General features: G+C 47.5%; 1 protein-coding gene across 2 annotated transcripts in view; it reads right to left on the reverse strand.

The window, feature by feature from the left end:
* Nucleotides 1–3,311: 3,311 nt before the first annotated feature.
* GPR55 (G protein-coupled receptor 55) overlaps nucleotides 3,312–21,345 on the reverse strand; it is a 46,257-nt gene continuing 28,223 nt past the window's right edge. For both annotated transcript variants that reach the window (XM_054258026.2, XM_035306026.3), the window contains exon 3: nucleotides 3,312–6,490. In XM_054258026.2, coding sequence (XP_054114001.1) covers nucleotides 5,404–6,354 — 951 coding nt within the window. In that variant the 5' untranslated portion in view covers nucleotides 6,355–6,490 and the 3' untranslated portion in view covers nucleotides 3,312–5,403. The remainder of the gene's footprint in view (nucleotides 6,491–21,345) is intronic.

A 21,345-nucleotide genomic window follows, 5' to 3' on the forward strand; every position in this document is an offset into this window, starting at 1 on the left:
GAAACACAGGGTTCTCTGCAAAGAGTACAGCCATCTAGAGAGGCCCCGGGTAGGACCTGTGCAGGATCTTGGGAGCAGAAGGGATCCAGTGACAATAGAGCTGGAGCTTCCTCCAGTAAACCTTGGAGAATTAGGGCAAGTTACATTCAATTTGAAAAAATGAAAGAAGTGCAACTTCTACTCCAGGTCAGAATAGAAGCCATTCCAGTGAACTGAAGTGTCCCTCCTAAAATTCACACGCTGGAGCCCTAACCCCCAATGTAACTGTATTTGGAGATGCAGCTTTTAGGCGGTAACTAAGGTAACATGAACTAAGGGTGGGGCCTGATCCCACAGGATTAGTGTCTTTAGAAGAAGAGACACGGAGAGTTTGTTTCCTTTCTCTCTGACTCTGAGGACACGGTGAGAAGGTGGTCATTGGCAAGCCAGGAAGAGCGGCCTCACCAGAAACTGACCCTGCCAGACCTCGATCTGAGATTTCTAGCCTCCAGCACTGTGAGACATAAATTCCTGTTGTTCGAGGCACCCAGCCTGCAGTGTTCTATTATGGCAGCTCAAGTAGACTGACAACATAATTGCCATATATGGGTGTTTTTTGCAGTGTAAAGTCCCAGGGAAGAAATACCAATAGCTTACAGATCTCTTAACCCTCAATTTCATCCCACCTTATTCACATAATCGAAATAGTTCTGCCTCTGATGTCACATTTATTTTAATACTCGGAGAATAATAACTTTGCTCCCCACCCTCCACTAATGTGGGAAGTCCTTTTTGCCATGGGTGCCCCTCCCCAGACATCTCTGAGTCTCATGCTCCGCTCTAAAGCTCACACTGATTCCCCTCGGTGAAAGCTGTGTCCCAGCTGCCACCTGAAGTGGGTACTGAAGATTTAGGAAACTGAAGGAAACCACAGCAAAGAGGCTGGTATCTGCTGCCAAAGGAGGCCATGCCCACCGGAGCCTGGTCCATCTTGGGGAGGGAGCGTTCTCTCCACCTACCTAATCCTGCCTGCAGACCCACCTCACAAACACGTCCTACCCTGAGCGGGTGGTCTAGAGCCCTCCTTAACCACTCCGGACTCACTGGCCTCAAAGTTTCTCCACTGCCCTCAGGGAAACCCCTCCACCTATGCTGCTTTTAGATCCTTAATGTAAAGGGTGAGCGTGTCATTTGAGGAAGGGGTGGAAGAAAGAGACTGATGGTTCCCAGGACAGGATCAGGACTTGGGGAATTGGCTATTTGGAAAATCTGGGCTCTAGCACAACTTTCCTAAATTCTGTGTGGCCTCCACTGGCAAGCTGCTCTGAGACACTGCTTGAATGAGAAACACACACATGTCCACACACCGTCATCTGCACAACGCACAGCCCAAAGCCAGTACCTAGAAGAGAGGCTTCGGAGGCAGCCTGTCAGTGCACGCTAAGCAGCCTTTGCGAGACTGCGCTGCCCCCGGTGGAGATGCAGGCCTCCCTTGCAGGCAGCGTCTTGGTTACCCTCACTCGCTTGTTGTGGCGTGGGGCTCCGGAGTAAAGCTGCCATCTGAAGCCTTGAAGGGGAGCCAGAGCCGCATCTGGCTTTGAAGTGACAGTGCTTCTGATCCTACCTCCCAAGACTTCAAAGCATAAGGGGCCACATTTCTGTCGTGACTCATGATTGAGGTGCCACGTGGCCTTTTCTGCAACAGCTTCGCAAGGAGGGCACATCTCGCCAGCTCTGGGCCCAGGAGGGAGTGCTCAGAGCTGAAGTGTGGGCAGAGGGACATCTGTTTTGTCCTTCCACTTCAAACTCCTGGAGTCCCTCTTGACCTGCTCTCTGCACTTCCTCAAATGGCCGTTCATGGCCTGTGCCCTGAGAAGCCAGAAAAGCCAGCTCTGGGTGGAAAAAGCCAGTGGGGCCTGTGATGGTAGTTTCGGGGGAGTGGCCACCCCAGAAAAGGCACTATTTTGTGTGCCTTTAGGTCCTCTGTCAAAGGACTCAAAGCTAACTTCACTGTGAAGCTGAGAAGAACCTAGGAGAATCCACCCTGGGAGGGTTGTCAAGTGGTCCCAGCCAGGCTTTATTTGGCCCTGGAAAGTCGCTGTCTGCAATACAACTGACCCTCAAGGACAGACAAAGGGTGGCCTGGCGTGGGCATCCCCACACAGCTCCTTCTCCTATGGGGATGTCCGCATCCCCACCTCTTTGTGTTCTGCATGACAGCCTCTTCTCACACCAACACAGGGGCTGTGGCTCTGCCCAATTTCTTTCCACACTGGTCTATTAACCAAATCCTTTCTGACCCCTAGGAATCTCTACAACTGTTGCCAGGCCTAAGTCATTTCAAGCACCCGTGCAACCATCATTCCTTTGTGGTCACTTGCTAGAAGCATGTCATCTTACTCTTCCAGGCATCTTTAGTATCCCTTGGCAGTTACATAGTATTAGCATCATGACTTTCAGCATCTGAGGGTCCCCAGAGAGGTAACTGTCTTTCTCTGTTCTCCTCAGTGGCGGGGTTGGACATACAGTTGACAAATGCATCTTGTGGACTGACATTTTCCAAGTCAGATCCTCTTTGGGGGCTGAGGGGAGGTGGTCACTACTCTGAGGGGGTGTGGCCTATATGGGGGGGTGGCTCCTAGTTGAGCAGGATATGGTTCAATACAGCAAAGATGTCTCCCTTGGCCCTCAGCCCCCAGGCCATGAGCAGCTGCACTCAGGATTGTAGGGAACAGCTGAGGCCAGAGCCTAGCAGTTCACGGCTGCCAGGAGCTCCCCAGAGGTCCGCAGACTTCACTGTGAAGCACCAAGAAGAACCCAGGAGAATCCACCCTGGGAGAGTCACAGTCCCTCCACCGGAGGTCAGAGAAGGGAGGGAAGGGCCACCCGTGGAGGACCTCTAGAGACTGGCCCTGTGTCTTCAGCCCCTCAGTGGTCAGCAGGCCTCGTGCTGGGCCCCCCACCCACATGTATGCACAGGAGCCAGGGCCTATGGAAGCTGCTGCAGTGTCACAGGGCCGTGGGACAAGGTAGCAGGGGCAGGGTGGGGTTGGCTGCAGCTGGGTATGTGGGGTCTGTGCAGCCTGGCTGCTGCTACGGAGAACCCACATGGATGCAGGGGAGTGGGAACTAGACCCCGAAGGTCTGGCTCCTGATCACCTGGACAGGCCCAGCTGTGCTCCTGAGCAGCAAGGGCCACTCCCTACAGCCCACACTTGGTGGCCAGGTGGCTGCTGAGGAGATCAAGATTGCTGGGTGACCTGGCAGGGGCCATCTGAGGTCTGCTTTTCTCTGAGGCCAGTAAGCGTAGTCCAAGACAAGGTCACACAGCATCACATGAATCTATTTATTTGGCGAATCAGGTTAATGAAGTCGTTTTTTTCCAGTGCTAACCCTCCGCCCCTCCTGTGCCGCCGGGCGCCGCTGCCGGTCATGGGGCGGAATGGGTTGCAGCTGCGTGGGTCCAGACTCTCAGCCCTCCTGCCGAGCAGCCATAGTGGTCTGCAGCGTGGATCTGCACCCGCTCCCACAGATACGTGGGACAGTTTGGGTCCCCAAGGAGAAGAGGCCCTTCTTCCCACCATGTTTCGGGATGCGTCAGGGTCCCCAGGGCCCACCCACAGGTCCATAGTTGTCACATCACACTGAGACTGCTGATGCCCTCCAAGGACCTACCCCTTACGGTGGTACAGCTCATGGGTCCTGGCTCCCCTCCCTGACCCACCCTACATGATCAGTTCCACCTAGGAGGAGGTGCTCAGAGTGCCACCTGAGCACACAGCAGCGGGGGCTGCTCCTGAGAAGGCGGCTCCTGCTGGTCCATGGCTCTTAGGCCAGCCAGGAAAGGCTCTCAGGTGGAAAGCAGCTCAGCCAGTTTCCCCCTTCATCCTGCACTCCCTGCGGGCTTCAGACCTAGGGTCATTGCTCGGCTTCCCTCCTTCTCCTCTTCCTTTTCCTCCTCCTCCTCTGCAGGTCCACGTTTATCCAAATCCCTCTCTTCTCCCCGTCCTGCCGCCACCCCTCCCGAGCCCTTCCCACCTCCCCACATGGGTCCAGATCCTACGGTAGACAGCAGTTGCTTTTCCTCCGAAAGACCTTGCTCACACAAAGTCTCATCAGTCACTCATCATCCCACTCACTTGGTCGTGCAAACCACCCCACAACTGATCCTTCTCATCATTTCATTCTCCGGGGCAGCTGAGTCATCAGAAGTCTTCCGCTGTCACTGCGCACTCCTCCTCCAGGTCCTTAGAGAAGACATCCAGGCGTGACTCAGTTGTTTACAGTTTCCTGGGGACTGCAGGGACTCCCCACCCTGCCTTCTTTCTCAAGCCTCCCCAACCTCCCTCCCAACCACCGCTTGTGCCTAGCTGCCTCATCTTCTCCCTCCCAGCTGCTGGGGAGGGAATGGCTCGACGGGCAGTGCCACAGGTGCCAGCTGCCCAGCCAGGATGCAGGTGAGCAAGACAGCACCTCCTCCACCTTCATATGGTGGAACCAAGGCAGGCCTGATTCTCTGCCATTGTTTTCAAGGAAACGTGTAATGTGCAACTTCACAGCCTGTTCAAGATAAAAAGCGAGTCAGGGGTCTCCCCTCTCCCGGGGCCGTCTCCCACTGCCTCTCCTCGCCCTGGGCTGGCACCAACACCCTATCCTGTGGCCATCCCGATGGCAATGGGGGAGGGGCTGTCTGCTTCCTTCCCCAGGAGTGTCCTGTCCCTTCACGGCTCTTGGATGTCATCAACACCACACTCGGTCATTCTGCAGCCTTCTCACGGGCACAGAAAGGTCCGGCTGGCTTCCTTCACCTTTCTGAGGCCCACTGGAAACTTGGGTGATCCACACACGCTTGCCCAGCCCCAAACACTACCCCATTGGCTGTCATCTCAGTGAGGCTTTTGGCAACACAGAAGGCACTGGAACACGCAAGTCTGCTTCATCCTGGGACACCCAGACTAAAAAGGGGCTTCATTCATCCCTGCCACCCTAGCTGTGCCCAGGACCCTCTCCCCCATAACTGACTCTCTTAGTTCCCTCCTCTACTTCCTCTCTCTTTTTCTCTCTTCTTTCCAGAACCTCCCAGTCTAACAGAAAAATGGGAAGAGTTGGAAAGACCTTGTCCACATAGTCTCATTCTTTCTTAATTCTTCTGCTCTATAGTTTCTGGACTTAGAAATCAATAATTCACCTAGTTTGGGGTTCTTCAGAGACCCCTGAACATTGGGTGGTACATGTGGAGCTGTCCGGACACTGGAAAAAAGGTCTTGGGGGTATAATGAGCAAAGCTGGCACTCAATGGACATCAAAGAGAAGCATATCAGTGAAGACAGCATGGATCATTCCGCCACATCAAACCCTGGAACTCAATATCCGTTTCCAGAATTCGGGGTCAGGACTTCCTTCCCTGAGCAGGGTGTCCTTCCCTTAGCCCCGGGAGATCGTGGTGTCCAGCTGGACCCTGGAAGGCCGGTGGGCTTTGATGTTCATGCGGAATTCCTTGATGACAAAGTAGTAGCAGAAAACATCCAGGCAGCAGTTGATGTTGGAGAAACACATGGACAGTTGCAAGAAGAAGCTGATCCTCTGCTTGGCTCTGCACTCTACGATAAAGCCGTTCCTCACCAGGAACTGCAGGAAGAACCCCAGGTGGACTGGGAGGAAGGAGACCACAAAGACGGCCAGGCTGACTGCAATGGTGTAGATGCAGGCTCTCTGCTGCACCCAGTCCTGGGTGTGGTCGCGGCGGCCCAGCAGGATGTGGATGCTCCTGGAGGAGCAGAAGCCCATGATGCCCATGGGAAGGAGGAAACCAAACACCTCCAGCGGGAAGACCACCTTCGCACTCCAGGTACTGTCAGACATGTTGTGGAAGCACATGTAATTCTCCACTGTCCCATGGAAACTATAGACAGGGATGCTCCCGGTCCACACCAGGACCCAGATGGTGCAGCAGATCCCAAAGGTCTTCCTGGGGGACCGGAGGTGGTTGACCAGGAGTGGGTACCGGATGGCCAAGAACCGGTCAATGCTGATGAAGCAGATGGTGAAGACACTTCCGTACATGCTGATGAAATAGAGGCACTCCACCAGGGTGCACAGGGACGGGAAGGGGGGCCGCACATTGGACAGGACCATCTTGAACGGGAGGGAGAGCACCAGCAGCAGGTCAAAGACCGCCAGGTTGATCATGTAGATGGAGGTGGCAGCGTAATCGGGCCACCTCTTCTTCAGGAAGGAGCTGAAGCCGAAGATGGCCAGCAGGTTGAGAAGCAGGCCCAGGAGGAAGGTGGGGATGTGGACTGTCAGCTGCAGGGTTTTCATCAGCTCGTTCACGCCCTCGAAGGAGCAGTTCCCGCTGGTGTTTGGCTGGCTCATGTTTCTTCCTACGACACCAACAACAGATCAGATGGGACTTCTTTCACTCTCTTGAAGTGTCGGATTCAAATGACTTTGTCAAGAATAACAAACACCTCCCGGCATCACACAGCAATTCATGCCCACTGAGTCACAACTAGAACACAGAAAAGCAAAATGCCCTTGAATCCCGCTGGCCAGACACAACCACTGCTACTTTTCATGTGTATCAATCCAGACTCCCTTTCTCACTCTTTCAACCATATGCACATTTTTCTTTTACAAATATGGAACCCTGCTGTGCATGGACAGCTGTCTTTTAAACCAGAACTCCTTTTGTTGAAAGAAGTAACAACATGTATCCCGACCCAACAGGCTTTGGCAAAGAGAATTTCACACAATGGAAACCATGAAAACTAGTTCAGGGCTGACTTCAGGAACAGCTGGATCAGGGATTCAAATGCTGTTTCCAGGGTTCAGCTCCTCTTGTCCCTTCTGTCTTCCCCCACCCACTTTCCTGATGGTTGGTAGAGTTGACCTGCAATGAGGGGTGACTGACACCAGAGCATCACATTCCCCTGGACACAGTAGTTGGTTAGTTCATTGGTTCAGGGGCAGACGCTTGACTCTCCGAGAGGCCATGATAAGCAACACAACTTTTGCTTGGGCTTGCAGGCAGAGGGTTGGAGTCTCATCGGGGATTCTGAGGCCTAGAGCTGCTGCTGCCCCATGTACTCCAAAGAGAAAACGGAGGTGTGGGAGAAAGAGGATTCCCAGGGGGAGTGAAGCATGGGCCTGAGGTCTCCACATGGTAAGGAAAGGCCTGTAGTCAGGCAGAAAATTACAAGTGGCCTCAGAGACAGGAGGACCAAGGCTGCAGATGTGGTTGCACACGGGTGTGGTCGCACACGGGTGTGGTCTGAGCCTGGGCAATTTGGGATAAGGGGGTGAATGCCTTTTGGTGTTCTGTATCAAAGTATGGAGTTCTGGAGCAAGACAGAACCAAGTGTTCAACCCAGGCGTCCAGAACAGAGGCTGCTAGAAAGAGGATTCAAATATGACCCAACTTCCACCCTCTCCCAACTCGCCCACCTCTGCCCCCCTCCCCACTCCCTCCTTTCTCACCCACTCTTCCCTCTTCCCTCACCACGCTGCTGGTGTACTCGACTTTGACTGGTCTTAGACACGGAACGTGCCACATTCACTAGTGCACAGGACCACGGCATTGGCCTGGCGTCTTCCTTAACTGCTTCAGCAGCAAGCAGCTGGCTGAGCAAGTACAGCCAGGTCCTGCCATGAGACCTGCCTTCCTGTGCTGCTCTCACCTTCCATGACTTCTTGCCTAGCAGGGGCTGAGATCCCAAGATGTCGATGCAGCAGGGAGGAGACATCAGCATGGACTCCTACCAGAGAATCCTGTACGAGTGACCACGGCAGCTATTATTATTTTGTATGATTATTATTATTTTGAGATGGAGTCTCCCTTTGTCGCCCAGGCTGGAGTGCAATGGGGCGATCTCAGCTCACTGCAACCTCTGCCTCCTGAGTTCAAGTGCTTCTCCTGCCTCAGCCTCCTGTGTAGCTGGGATTACAGGCATGCACCATCACATCTGGCTAATGTTTTGTATTTTTAGTAGAGATGAGGTTTCACCATGTTAGCCAGGCTGGTCTCAAACTCCTGACCTCAGGTAATCTGCACACCTCGGTCTCCCAAAGTGCTGGGATCACAGGCAGGAGCCACCACAGCTGGTCCTGCAACTTCCGTTATTAATAAATGCTTCCATGATTCATTATTTTTCACAGCTCCTGTTATTAATTTTAAAAGTAGTCCATGCACTCAATAAGATATTCAAAGAGAACAAAAGAACATACATAAGGAAGTCGGCCTCCATTGTATCCTAAGGCCTCAACCGTCCTTTCCCAAGGCAGTCGTGGCTTCCAGCTTCTTGCATAATCCTCCCAGGCAGTTTCTAAATATAGGCCTATATGCAAATACATGCTTGCATACATATACACGTATGGCTTCTTTAAAATTTGGAAATAATATGCCTACAGCTCCTATCTCTGGCTTTTTCACTCAACAATGTTTCTTGGACATTGGTCTATGTCAGCATATGTGAATGTCTTGTTTGCCTCCCACGGTGTAGGTATACCAAAACTCATTTAGCCAGCAGCCTATTGATAAACATTTAGGTTTCTAGTGTTTTACCAGGAAACAATGAATTCCACAATAAGCATTCCTGTGACTTATTTCTTTGCTGTGCAGCTATTGCTAACAGAATTCTCATTCTGTTATTGTTTCTCATTCACTACTGGGAGTCTGTGAGCGGAAAAAATTGGGGTATTTTTGAAGATCTTACATGGAATACCATTCCCAAGCCCTCTCTGATCCCTAATGAAAAAGAAAACAGACAGACAGATAGATAGATAGATAATTTATTTATTTTTGAGACGGAGTCTCACTCTGTCACCCAGACTGGAGTGCAGTGGCATGATTTTGTCTCACTGTAACCTCTGCCTCCCAGGTTCAAGCAATTCTCCTGTCTCAACCTCCCAAGTAGCTGGAACTACAGGCATCCATCACCACACCTGGCTAATTTTTGTATTTTCAGTAGAGATAGGGTTTCACCATATTGGTCAGGCTGGTCTCGAACTCCTGACCTCAGGTGATCCACCCGCCTATAGATGGACATTTATAGGTACATAGATACTTCATCCATTCAGCACTAGGCACTAAACATTTAATGTACATTACTTGATTTGGTGGCTTTCTGAAGATTCTGTGCTTTCCAAGGTGTTAACTTTTCTCACGGATTTATGTCACGAGAGATCTAGGAAAATGTACTTCCTCATATTCAAAGCCCTGGTTTCCTGTGGTTTGTGGGACGGTTTGTGTAGGAGTAACTGCTCCTACTCAGGATCTGCAAGCTGGGGGTGGCTGCCTCCTCACCAAACAAGCTGAAATGGCCACAGGCCTAGCTCAAAAAATTACTAGAATAGCCTGGAACTCACAAGGTAAATTTCAGAAAGAATGAGGAAGGCAGGCCAAAGGCCAGTTTAGGTCTAAACAGAAAATGCTGCAACACCAAGGGGGAAGATGGAACTGGCTTGGAGAAGTTTCCTTTAAGACCAGAAACAGCAGAAAACCAAAAACCACAAAGATAATAGTGAAAACAAGTTTCTGTTTAAAGAGTTCCAGTAACATTTTGGAAAAGGGACTGAGGGTATCTCTCTTTGTCTGGGTCACACTCACCAATTAAGAAAAAGCAGCCATCAATGACGAAAGCTCAACACTCAGAGGCCCTTCCTGTCAACTGTTACCGGCAAACTCCACAGATGAGTCCACCATATTGCTGGTGGTTCAAAGTGGCCAAGGGAAAAAATCAGTGAGGCTCAAAGTCCAACCCAGACCCAGATGCAATGTGTGGCTGAATTGGGGGAATGAACGAATAACAACAGGAAAAAATGGTCTGGCAGAAAGCACACAACCTAGGGTGCTGGGATGAGTCTACTCTGACAGTGGTAGGTATATGCGTGGAAAATAGACACAATTTGGCCGACAGCATTCCCCAGTAGGATTATTCTGAAGGTCACATTTGAATTACAGACAGACTTCAGACAGAAGCTTCTCGGAGGGTAGTCTTTGAAGCCACAGAAGGCACTCTATGATCTGGCAAGAAATTAGGTTGAAAAAATACGGCCAGCTAATGGCAGAGTGAGCAGAGAATCTGAAAAGTTAATCTAAATTCCCTCTGGAAGTCCAAGGAAACCATCTTTTTGAGTCTTTTTCAAAAAAGCAGGAGCTTCACTGTATAAGATAAAAAGGCATCAATGTACTCCAGACTGCAGCAAGAGATGAAGCAGCGGTCACCCTTCTCAAAGAAGTTTGCTAAGAAAAGTCAGTCTACTCATGGGCAGGGAGGGGAACGAGGGTGGCGACAGCAACTAGCACCATTGACCTGGGACATGGGGCCATTCCATTGGCAGCTCCTGTTCTGGCCAACCCAGTGGTCTACCCCAGTCAATCAATAGTACTGTAGTTGGCTGGGTGGGAGCCTAAGTCCCTTCAGGTCCCCTGAGAAGCAGATGCTAAGGCAGTGTTAGACAACCCAACAGTTGAGCCGGGAAGTGCATGTGAAGGATAGCCGGGAAAGGGAGCAGGAGGAGGTGGGGTGAGCCTTCAGAACACCTGCAAGTCTGATGCTGTGAAAGGAGATGGGGAAAGAAGGCCAAGGTGGGAAGGACTCCAGACAGCAGTGCGGATCTCAGCCTGTCTTGGCCAAGCTGTGGGACATCTCTGAGCAAAGGTTGCCTGTTGGAGGAGCCCCATATTATCAGAAATCATCCCAGGCTAGTGTCTCTGCCTGGCTCAGGCACTGGCTAGGAGCAGCCCAAGGAGAGTGGTGTCAGCATCAATGTCACCATGGACCTGAAGCAGCAGAGCTGCACTGACTGTGGTTGGAGCTCCCAGCAGTCGTTCTCCGAAATTCCAGGGTGGTCTCAGCAACACCCCTGCAGAGATGCCAAGGGGCCATCCCAATGCTGCAACTGATGTTGGGATCTGGTTGGTATCACAGGCAGCAGTGGGGATGTTCCAAGTGTCTATCCCAGAAGTGCCATCTGTGGAGTGCTGACTTTCTACCATCTCCAGCGGATGGGTGAGCGCCTTCACCTCCTAGAGGACTTGAATGGGGCCTCATCCCAGCCTCTCCAGTGGGAAATAGCACTGAGTAAGCAAAGGTCATGGGTCAAGCAAATAGTATCTGTGAATGGAGCAAAAGGACCCAAAACCATGTGAGTCAGCAGCAGCACAGTGGCTGAGAGGCGGGGCTGAATGGAACTGTGGAGTAAATGAGAAAAATACAGGAGGTGAAGTGCCATGTTTCATGCAAAAGCTATGGAGAGGGCCATCCCAGATGCCCTGCTGACACCTCTGAATGTCCCACTGCCATGTTTAAATGTCACTAAGATAGAGCCTCACAAACATCCATGAATAAACAAACCAAGTTCCTTGGAAATCTCTGAAAAAATAATCATGCCAGAAGAGGTTTGAGGGGAAAAAATTGGGGTGCAGGAATTTGGTATCCAACCAGGTGTTCCTGCATAAAGAGTGCAGAAAGCAACTCGCGGGTGGATGGGGCCTCTAGGAAAATAGTCGCCTCAAAACTTTAGGCCTCCGAGATAATGACTAGGAAGAGTATAAGGATGAAAACATCAAGGTAGAAAACTCGGGACTGAGAACTGAATTGAAAGCAGGAAACGACGGAAAGAGACTAAGATGATGCAGATAGTTACAGATTTAAAATTAAAAGAAGAAAAACACAGAAGAGATTATCTGGCTGGACTAGTGGCTGACACCTGTAATCACAGCACTTTAGGAGGCCAAGGTTGAAGGATTACTTGAACCCAGGAGTTTGAGATCAGCCTGGGGAACATAGTGAAACCCCATCTCTACAAAAATATATATATTTTTTAAATTAGTAGGGTGTGGTGGCTCGTGCCTGTGGTCCCAGCTATTTGGAAGGTTGTGTGGGAGGAACACTTGAGCCCAGAAGTTTCAGACCAGCCTGGGCAACATAGTGAAACCCACCTCTACCAAAAAAAAAAAAAAAAAATTAATTAGCAGGGCGTGGTGTCTCATGCCTGTGGTCCCCAGCTATTTGAGTGGCTGTGTGGGAGAATCGCTGGAGCCCAGGAGTTTGAGGCTGCGTGAGCCATGATCATGCCACTGTACTCCGGCCTGGGTGATAGAGTGAGACCCTCTCTCTAGGAAAAAAAAGAGATGATCTTCGTCCCTAGAAAGAGACAAGTTGTAATACTGTGGATAAATTAACAAAGCAGGAAGAACGTTCTTGTGTTGTAGGGGGTGGGGACAATGGCGAGTAATAGTAAGTGCCAGGGGTGAAGCAAATGGCTCTATTGCTAATATTTCTGTTCTATTTTTTTACTTCAATAATTACAGAAATATGCATCAGATAATTGAAAACCTTAAAGTAACCACTATTAAAAATATGATGCCTACCTTCAAAATTCCTAAAGAAGATGAAAAGAAACAAAACCAACTACATAGCAAAGGAGTTAATATAATAGGAAAAGAAACAGCAGAGAAATTACAACAAGTGTGAAAAATTCAAATTTTACTACCATTCTCAGTTCAATTAAAAAGTAAAAGCGTTTGCTCTTATAAAAGGTGCGCTTAAATGATACAGAAATGTTCCACATAAAAGTCCTGTGACAGTCTGGGTGCAGTAGCTCATGCTTGTAATCCCAGCACTTTGGGAGGCTAAGGCAGGTGGATCACCTGAGGTCGGGAGTTCAAGACCACCCTGGCCAACACAGAGAAACCCCATCTCTACTAAAAATAAAAATAAATAGCCAGGCATGGTGGTGCATGCCTGTAATCCCAGCTACTCACAAGGCTGAGGCAGGAGAATTGCTTGAACCCAGGATGTAGAGGTTGCAGTGAGCTGAGATCACGCCATTGCACTCCAGCCTAGGCAACAAGAGCAAAACTCTGTCTCAAAAAAAAAAAAAAAGTCTTGTGATGATAGAACAGACAAATGTAAACAAAAGAAAGAGAGGTAATATTTATAACTAGCATTGTAGAATTGCAGAACAAAATTGCTCATCAGGATCATTACGCTTATTTTTATAGAATAAAATAAAAACTCAATGGTGAGGGCAAATATAGTAATCTTATACACCGAACTGTGTTGTACAAAATTACATCAGGTAAAAATCTTAGCATTCAAGGAGCCATTGGCAAAACCAAATGACAGTGTCAGACTTTTATATACTGTAGATTAGAACAAAACAAATAGGCAAAATATAAATGAGGACACATAATTATATAAATAATATGATTAATATAGTTTAATGAATGGCTCTTGGGTTTGGTTTTAAGGAAATAGATAATCCATTTTTTTTTGCTCAAGCAGCCAAGAAATACTTGGCCAAAAATGAGTTATCTACCTTACAAGAATGAAACCATCCCTTAAAAACAATGCAGAAATTATGTTGGCTATACTATGACCACACACACACAAAAACCTAGAAAATGAAAATACAGCCTGGCCAGGCGCAGTGGCTCATGCCTATAATCCCAGCACTTTGGAAGGCAAAGGAGGTAGGATCGCTCGAGCCCAGGAATTCAAGATCAACCTCATAACATAGTGAAACCTCCATCTCTACAAAATAAATAAATAAATAAATAAATAAATAAATAAATTCTTTTTTAAATTAGCTGAGTGTGGTGGCTTGTGCCTATAGTCCCAGCTACTCAGAGGCAGGCGTTAAGGCAGGAGGATGGCTTGAACCTAGGAAATCGAGGCTGCAGAGGGCTGTGATCATGCCACTGCACTCTAGCCTGGGCAACAAAGTGACACCCTGTTTATATAAACCCTGTCTCAAAATGATAGTAATAACGATGACTATTTAAAAATAAAATGAGAACTACAAAACCAAATACATGAGATGTAATCAAGAATAGCAACGACTTTTTGGATTGGTTGTTTAAAAAAATAATAAGTTGACAGGATACAGCCAAAATCTATTCTCGGAGATAAAAAGATTGCCCTAACTGCTTTAATTTTCTTTAGGGAAACTAAATAAATGAATTAAGCACTTAACTTGAGCATTTAGGAAAAAAATTAAGTCTTAGGGAAGAAAGTATAAAGAGAAAAACAGAAAGAAAGGAATTAGAAAAGAGAAAATATCAGAATCAACAAATTTAATAGGTGACTCCTTCAGAGAAGAAAGAATAAACAAAGCAATACATATATTTCTAACAACTATGATCAAGAAGGTTCAGGTAGTCATAACTAGAAATAAGAAAGAAGACATTAAGCTTAGTCAGAGAGGGGAGAATAGCAAGAAACTGCATTACTTTGTGTCGATCTGTTTAAAAACCTTAATGTAGTTGTTGATTTGGGGGCAAAAACCTAATTTACCACAATCTATACAACGTTTGACACAACAAGAAATAAAAGTATTGACTAGACTAATAACCGTAAAAGAAACTCAGAACATTATCAAATATTAATCTTAAAATAGGCTCTAGCTTATTTCAAATTTTCAAGCAACAGATAATCCCCATACCCTATAAAGCACTTCAGAACATAGTATTAATGAATTTCTATTGAACTAACTTATCCAGATATCAAAACTCAGCACAAAAGGGACAAACTGGCTCAAATACAATAACGAATACATAGGTAGACATCCGAGTTAAAATATTACCAGGTAGAATTCAGTACATTATAATTATAAATCATCATGACAAATCAGATTTACTATAGAAATTTAAGATAGTTTCAGTGTTCGGAAATCAATTAATATTGTGTATCACATCATTAAAGCAAAACTGAAAAGTCATCCAATTTATCAGCAGTTTTTCAGTCATCTAACTAATGGAATAGGAAAGAACTTTTTACAAAGAGCAAATTGCTCACTCACACCAACGGCCACTTTGTATTTCTTGGTAAAATAATAAGAACTTTCTTGTTGAAATCAGACATTTACTAACACCCAGAAATCTCAGACAATGCCCTAACACATTTAACAGGAACAAGAATAAAAGAGCCACTTCCAATAAATCAATAATACAAAGGGAAAGCTTAGTTAAGAAGTTATGTTGAGACCGTCAGTTAACAATTTGGGAATAAAAACCAATTTAGAGTCTCATCCTACACAGCATCTCAAAATAAATTCCAAATTCTATAAGGAATTAAATTTCAAAACAAACCATAGAAAAACTCGATGAAAATTTAATAAACAACTTATAAAATCACTAAAGGGAAAAGCTCTTTGTCAACTTAGCAAAACTGAAAAGAAAAGAAACAGAAAAGAAACAGGGCTGGTCTGGTGGCACAGAAATTTTTTTTTAAAAATTGTTTTAGCTAAAAAATCTTAACATCAAATAATATACTCGAAGAAACAAAACACAACCAATGTTAGACAAACGGTGTACTTTCTCTATGAAGAGCAAATACAAATGAATAATATCAAGACCAAAAACAGACCAACGAGCAATGACAGGCAGTTCCCAGAAGAGGATTTATAAAGAGATAACATCTTTGCTTATCAAATTTAACAAAGAATTTGTCAAGGGTTCTGTGAAACCAGTCACCAATATGCTGGTAAGCATACAAATTAGGACACAGCTTTTGGGATTTGATAACTTCTATTACAAGCCATGAAAACCGTAGGCCTTCCATCCCGTGATTCTGAGAATTCGCCTTAAGCCAATGATGTGAAAGAAGAAAAGTTGTGTACAAAAATATGTCCACCTTGACATTTTTTCTTCTTCTTCTTCTTTGCCTCAATGTATTACCACATCACATTTTTTCTAATAGTAAAAAATACATACACACACTTTAATGCCAACAAGAGGTTAACTTCACTATGGTAAACTTACTCAATGGAAAATTTTTCTGTCTGACTGTTATGTTTATGCTGACTATGTTAAGTAACAAACCCACAAACTACAGGATTAGACATTCAGAATGATTTCAACTGTGATTAAAATTTTAAAAGCCCATGCATGGAAGGGGAAAAGAAACCCCTAAAAAAAGATTTCTGCAGGCCAACCAGTGGTTGCATTCTAGCAGTTAGATGGTGAGTGAATTAAAAATCTTTTATCTTTATATCTCTCTCGTTTTTGGGTGTGTTTTTCTAATTAATTGATGATCATATGAAAACTTGAGATTATATATATATACATATACATACATATATATATATATAAAGTGCTTGGCGGGGGAAAAGGAGACCAGTAGGGATACCTTTCCATTTCTTCCTTCTACATCAAAGAAACAGCTTGTGGTCTGGGTTTGTGTTTGAGGCATGGCAGGTAGAAGGTTAACACAAAATTTAAAGACACGCATTGAATTCACCGAAGCTCAGCTGATGAGGCATGACCTTGCAGGGCCGGAGATGAGCATTTCAAGATGGGACTCGGGATCAAAGCATGAGGTGAGGGAGAGATGTGGAAATGTCAAGTGGGACAGCAAGTCCCACCCAAACGATGAGAGAACAGCAGCAAGAACCCGATTTATGATTTAAATGAAAAAAATTGAAAAATAAACGAGTTTCCTCTGCTCCCAGGTCAGCCATCGCATCATAAAAACGTGTGTTACATATGGAGTAAAGGGCAACCTGAGAGACAAAATGAAGAGTAGGTGAAGGTGAGAAGAGATTTCAAACATAATTCCCGCAAAGCTTGGCAAGCTTTCAATAGAAACAAGAAGTTAAAATGTAAATATTTTCCAAATTGAATATTTAGGTATAATTACTTTCTCTATTTTAACGGGACAAAAGGAAGAGAAAATTCACAGTACAAACCAAAAATCAAAAAAACCGTAATATCTCAACATAGAAGGAGAGGAGCAACCCCATAGATGTTTACTCAAATATTATAAACAACTGTTAATACTCCCTATGTTAATCTATTAAAACCAACCAGCAATTTAAAAAAATTTGATCATCTTTTGTCAAGGAAAAGCACCAAGAAAATGAAAAGACAGAGTAAAATCACAGCATAAGCTTTGGTTTAGCAGGTACATTTTGTGCTAGAAAGGAAGGGAATAGAGCAAAGTAATTTTTTTTTTTTTTTTTTTTAGCAAAAAGCATTGAGAAAGTAACATGGGGACTCCACAAGAGTGAAAGTTACAATAAATAATGAAAACATAAACATTCCATTTCTGTTCCAATTATCATAGCAAACAAGTACATGATGTGACAGTGTCAGAAATGCAACAGAAACAAGGAGAAACAGAAATATAATGTAGCTGGAGCTTCCAGTGCCCCTCTTACAGAACATCCATGACCAAATAGAGGAATTAGAGCTCTGAGCAACCCAATCAATAAGGTGGACTAGCAGATCAGGAAGAAGTACATCGTAAATCAAGGCGCTATGCTCTCTTTAGAAGACCAGAAGGTCTTTCACAAAATTGACCCCATTCCTGAGCCCAGGCAAGTCCTCAACAACAAGGGCGATGTTACACTCCTCATTCTCAGACCGCAGAGAAAAGAGCTGTTTGCTGGTCCTGACCTCTCAGCTGCAGTGCCCTGATATTAATAATTATAAACATTTCTATGCATTCTCTTATGTAGCCTCTTAACCTGCGAGTCAAGAGACAAAATCAGATGTACATTGCTGAAAGAAACAACATTTATACACAAAATGCAAATGCAGTCACCTCTTAAATGGAAGTGGGAATTCCTAAGTGTTCTTTTAAACAGGAAAGAGAGAAATGAGGTGAACCAAGGCTACACTCAGTGATCCTGGAAGTAGAGAGGGAACGGCTGTGGCCAGTGCACAGCTCTGATCACCCTGGGACCCGAGGCTGTCTGTCTGCAGGGCTGAACTCCGAGGGGCTAGGGAACCACAGCATGGGAGAGCACGCAGAAAGGCCTAGAGATATTCCTAAGCCCTTGAAGAAAAGACACAAGGGCCTCCATCCCCCAGAGCTCGTGACATGTTTCACAGTACGACTTCATGGGGTCAGAAGAGGAATGGGTTCCAGGTGCCGCAGAAAGCAGACCGATCTCACAGCCAGAGTGTCTGAGAGCAGACAAAGCAAAGCAGCCTCGTCATGTGGTGAGCTCTCTGTCACCAGCGGTATGCAAGCAAAGGCAAGGAGATGCGCTTATCCAGGATGCTGTAGAGGGAATTCATCCGCCGCTGTGTCTTACTGATGGGTGTTTCTGTTTGTTTTTTAACCTGAAATAGAATCTTCCTTCAATATAATGCTGTTTTCCAGGCTTTGGCAGAAAGGAGAGAAAGCATCTCACGTGCGAAGGGACTGGGTGGAGCGCAGAGGCCTTGCTTCTCCTCCTGCTCCCTCTGCTTGTGGGGCTCCATCTCAGTTCTTCCTTCCCCAAGGCCCCATTTAGCCCTGAGCTGGGAGTCCTGGCGTCACTGTGCTGGTTTTTTTTTTTTTTTTTTTTTTTTTTTTGTATCTAGGGTCTACCCTAGCTTTGTCACCCAGGCTGGAGTGCAGTGGCACAATCAAGTGTCACTGCAGCCTCAACTTCCCAGGCTCAAGCAATCTTCCCACTCAGCCCTCCAAGTAGCTGGGACCACAGGCATGCACCACCACACCCAACTCATTTTTATTTTAAAATTTTATTTATTTATTTATTTGTTTGTTTGTTTAGAAATGGAGTTTTGCTCTTGTTGCCCAGGCTGGAGGGCAATGCCATGATCTCGGCTCACCACAACCTCTGCCTCCCGGGTTCAAGAAGCAATTCTCCTGCCTCAGCCTCGTGAGTAGCTGGGATTACAGGCATGTGCCACTACGTCTGGCTAATTTTGTATTTTAAGTAGAGACAGAGTTTCTCCATGTTGGTCAGGCTGGTCTTGAACTCCCTACCTCAGGTGATTCACCCACTTTGGCCTCCCAAAGTGCTGGGATTACAGGTGTGAGCCACCATGCCTGGCCTAATTTTTTATGTTTTGTAGAGACGAGGTCTCACTATGTTGCCCAGGCTAGTCTCAAACTTCTGGGGTCAAACGATTCTCTCACCTCTGCCTCCCAAAGTGCTGGGATTACAGGAGTGAACCTGAGTGCCCGGTCTGTGCTGGCTCTTAACTACTGACTCTACACATTCTGCAGCTGGGATTCCTGCAGCTGCCAGCGCCTCGTGGTACCCTCATCAGCTCACACTTTTGAGGATCCAGCATCCCACCTGTGGCAGCCCTGAGGTTATGCCTACACAGCTGAGACCTCAAAACCCACCTATGTAGCTCCACACCAGACCTACCTTCCTTCCCTCGGCGGCCTGGATTTTCCAGAGAACACAAGCAACAGGAAGATCACAACCCGACAGAGGTTTGTGGCTGAGAAGGTGGCCCTTCCTGCAGCTGTGGGGCTGTCAACTGCACAGAGCATTGCAGTTCAAGCCACCTCAGAGATGGCAGGGCCAGAGCCTACAAAAGCAGCACTGGCACAGCTGCAGGGTTGGATTCCCGGAGCTCCCCCAAAACTCCACAGTTAGAATACACAGCATATCCACCACGAACAATATAGTGTGAATAAAGTCATCCGCCTGTGCCTGAGCTGGGCTTCTGGAAGTCAGGGTTGGAGGCAAGAAGGAACAGGACACAGAGGGGACAGGGGACATGGCCGCAATCTCCCAATGCCTGCATGTTGCTGGGTCTCGTGTGGGGTTGGAGTGGGCCTGGGAGAGTGGAGGGGCTGGCTTGGGGACATGAGAGGTGGCCAGCCATGTGCTCAGTGCTGTGTGGTGGGAACTCAGGACACTTCTGGGAGGTTGCCTTAATTATCCCCGTTTCACAGATAAGGACAGTGAGGCTCAGAGACTCTAAAGATTTTACCCAAGTTCAAACAGGCCATGAGGGACCAGCTGAAACTCATGCTCTCAGTCTCTCCTCCCTGACACTGGCCCCCGCCAGCAGCTGCCAAGCCCCCTCCTCACTTCTTTGCAAGTTAATGCTTCGCTGTCCCCTTGGACACACCCCTCCACTGTTAAAAATCTCACCCTTTCCTTCAAATGCCCACTTCCCGGCTACACCTGCATCATCCAATGTGGTCTTCCCAGTGCAGTCCCGAGTGGGTGTCATGAAGAGTCCTCTGTGTCCCCCAGGGGGAGCGTGTCCCTGCTGTCCTGCAGCAGCCCCAGGATGAGGACCTCATCCTCTTCACCTTGATCCCTGAGCCTCACATACAGTTTGCCCTTGGGAAGGTTATTGCATGAGAGAGGGAGTGAAGAAATGGCCTGGTCTGCTGCAGCTCCATAGTCACCGGTGCTCCCTTTGGAACTGGGACAGCCACTCAGAACCAAAGGCAAACCCTGACTTCCACAGAGATACAGGCGGCACTTTGCCCAGCCCGGTCCCCTCATCCCCAGCACCTCAGGTAGCACAAAGCCCAGGTGAGGCCAGGCCAGCCAGACATGTCCTGACCTTGGGTTCTCCCTTGCAGGGAAGAATCTAGAATATTCAGTGTTCTAAGTGCTGCTGTGTTCCCTCCCAGCCTCTCCAAGAGACACTTGGCTGGGGTTTGATGAGAACAATGCAGCTATAATATATGATAGTGACAAGGGCACTCCCTTCATTTGCTGCCCTCAAGCGCCCCGTGAGGAAGAAACCGTATATTGCCTCATTCCCCAGAGAGGTAAACAGAGGCTAAAGAAATTACGCAGCTGGAGAGTGGGTGAGCCTGGGCTCCTAGATCTTTCTGGTCCCCATCAAGCACTTGCTCAGAGCTGCAGGATGATCCCTGAGAGTGTGTCATCTCGGGCACCTGGTGGTTTCCCAACAGGATTCGGAGAATGGGCGACTGGCTCGGTGGAGGGAGATGGCACGCGAGCTCCCAGCCCTGGGGAAGGTTCCCAGGCTGCCTATGGGGAGGTTTCCCCACCCGACATGATGCTGCAACCCTGACTCAGATCAGGAGGAAGTTGAGGGTTCGTAGAAAAATGTCACTTGTAATCAGGGACAAACCAGGTCTGCCTGCCGCTGCTGCTGTCACGGAGGCTGCCCGAAGCCTGCCTCTGCCCTGCCACCTGGGACCACTCCCTGAGTCGGGGCAGGTGTGCACAAAACTCTGGCCCACACAAGCCCTACTGATCTTAGGAGAGTTATCTGCAGTCCACAAGAGCAAGGTCAGGTTAGAGGCGCTGTGCCTCCGTTTCTCTAAACGGCCCAGAGGCTGTTACCTGTACATGGTCCGGTGCAGCTGAGAAGGCTGAGAGATGTCATTTCTCCTCCAGGCCTGGCTGCCAGCCTGCTCTGGGGAGAGTCACTTCCCCTCTCTGGGTCTTGACTTCCTTGTGAGTGAAATGAAGGGGAGGGACCAGATGCTCTTTGAGCGGCTTTAGTGTCACCCTCTCTGGCCCAGGGGCTCTGGCTCTGGGGTCCACAGAGGTGCCGAGTGGAACTAGGGTGTGGAGATGGGGAGCAGTTTCCACGAGGGGGGTCTACACTCTGGTGCTCTCTTGGAAGATCTGCACGCCCCCCTCCCCCAGCTGCCAAAAACCAAAAAAAAT

Source organism: Callithrix jacchus, chromosome 6 (genome assembly GCF_049354715.1).
Source record: "Callithrix jacchus isolate 240 chromosome 6, calJac240_pri, whole genome shotgun sequence".
NCBI classification, from domain to species: domain Eukaryota; kingdom Metazoa; phylum Chordata; class Mammalia; order Primates; family Cebidae; genus Callithrix; species Callithrix jacchus.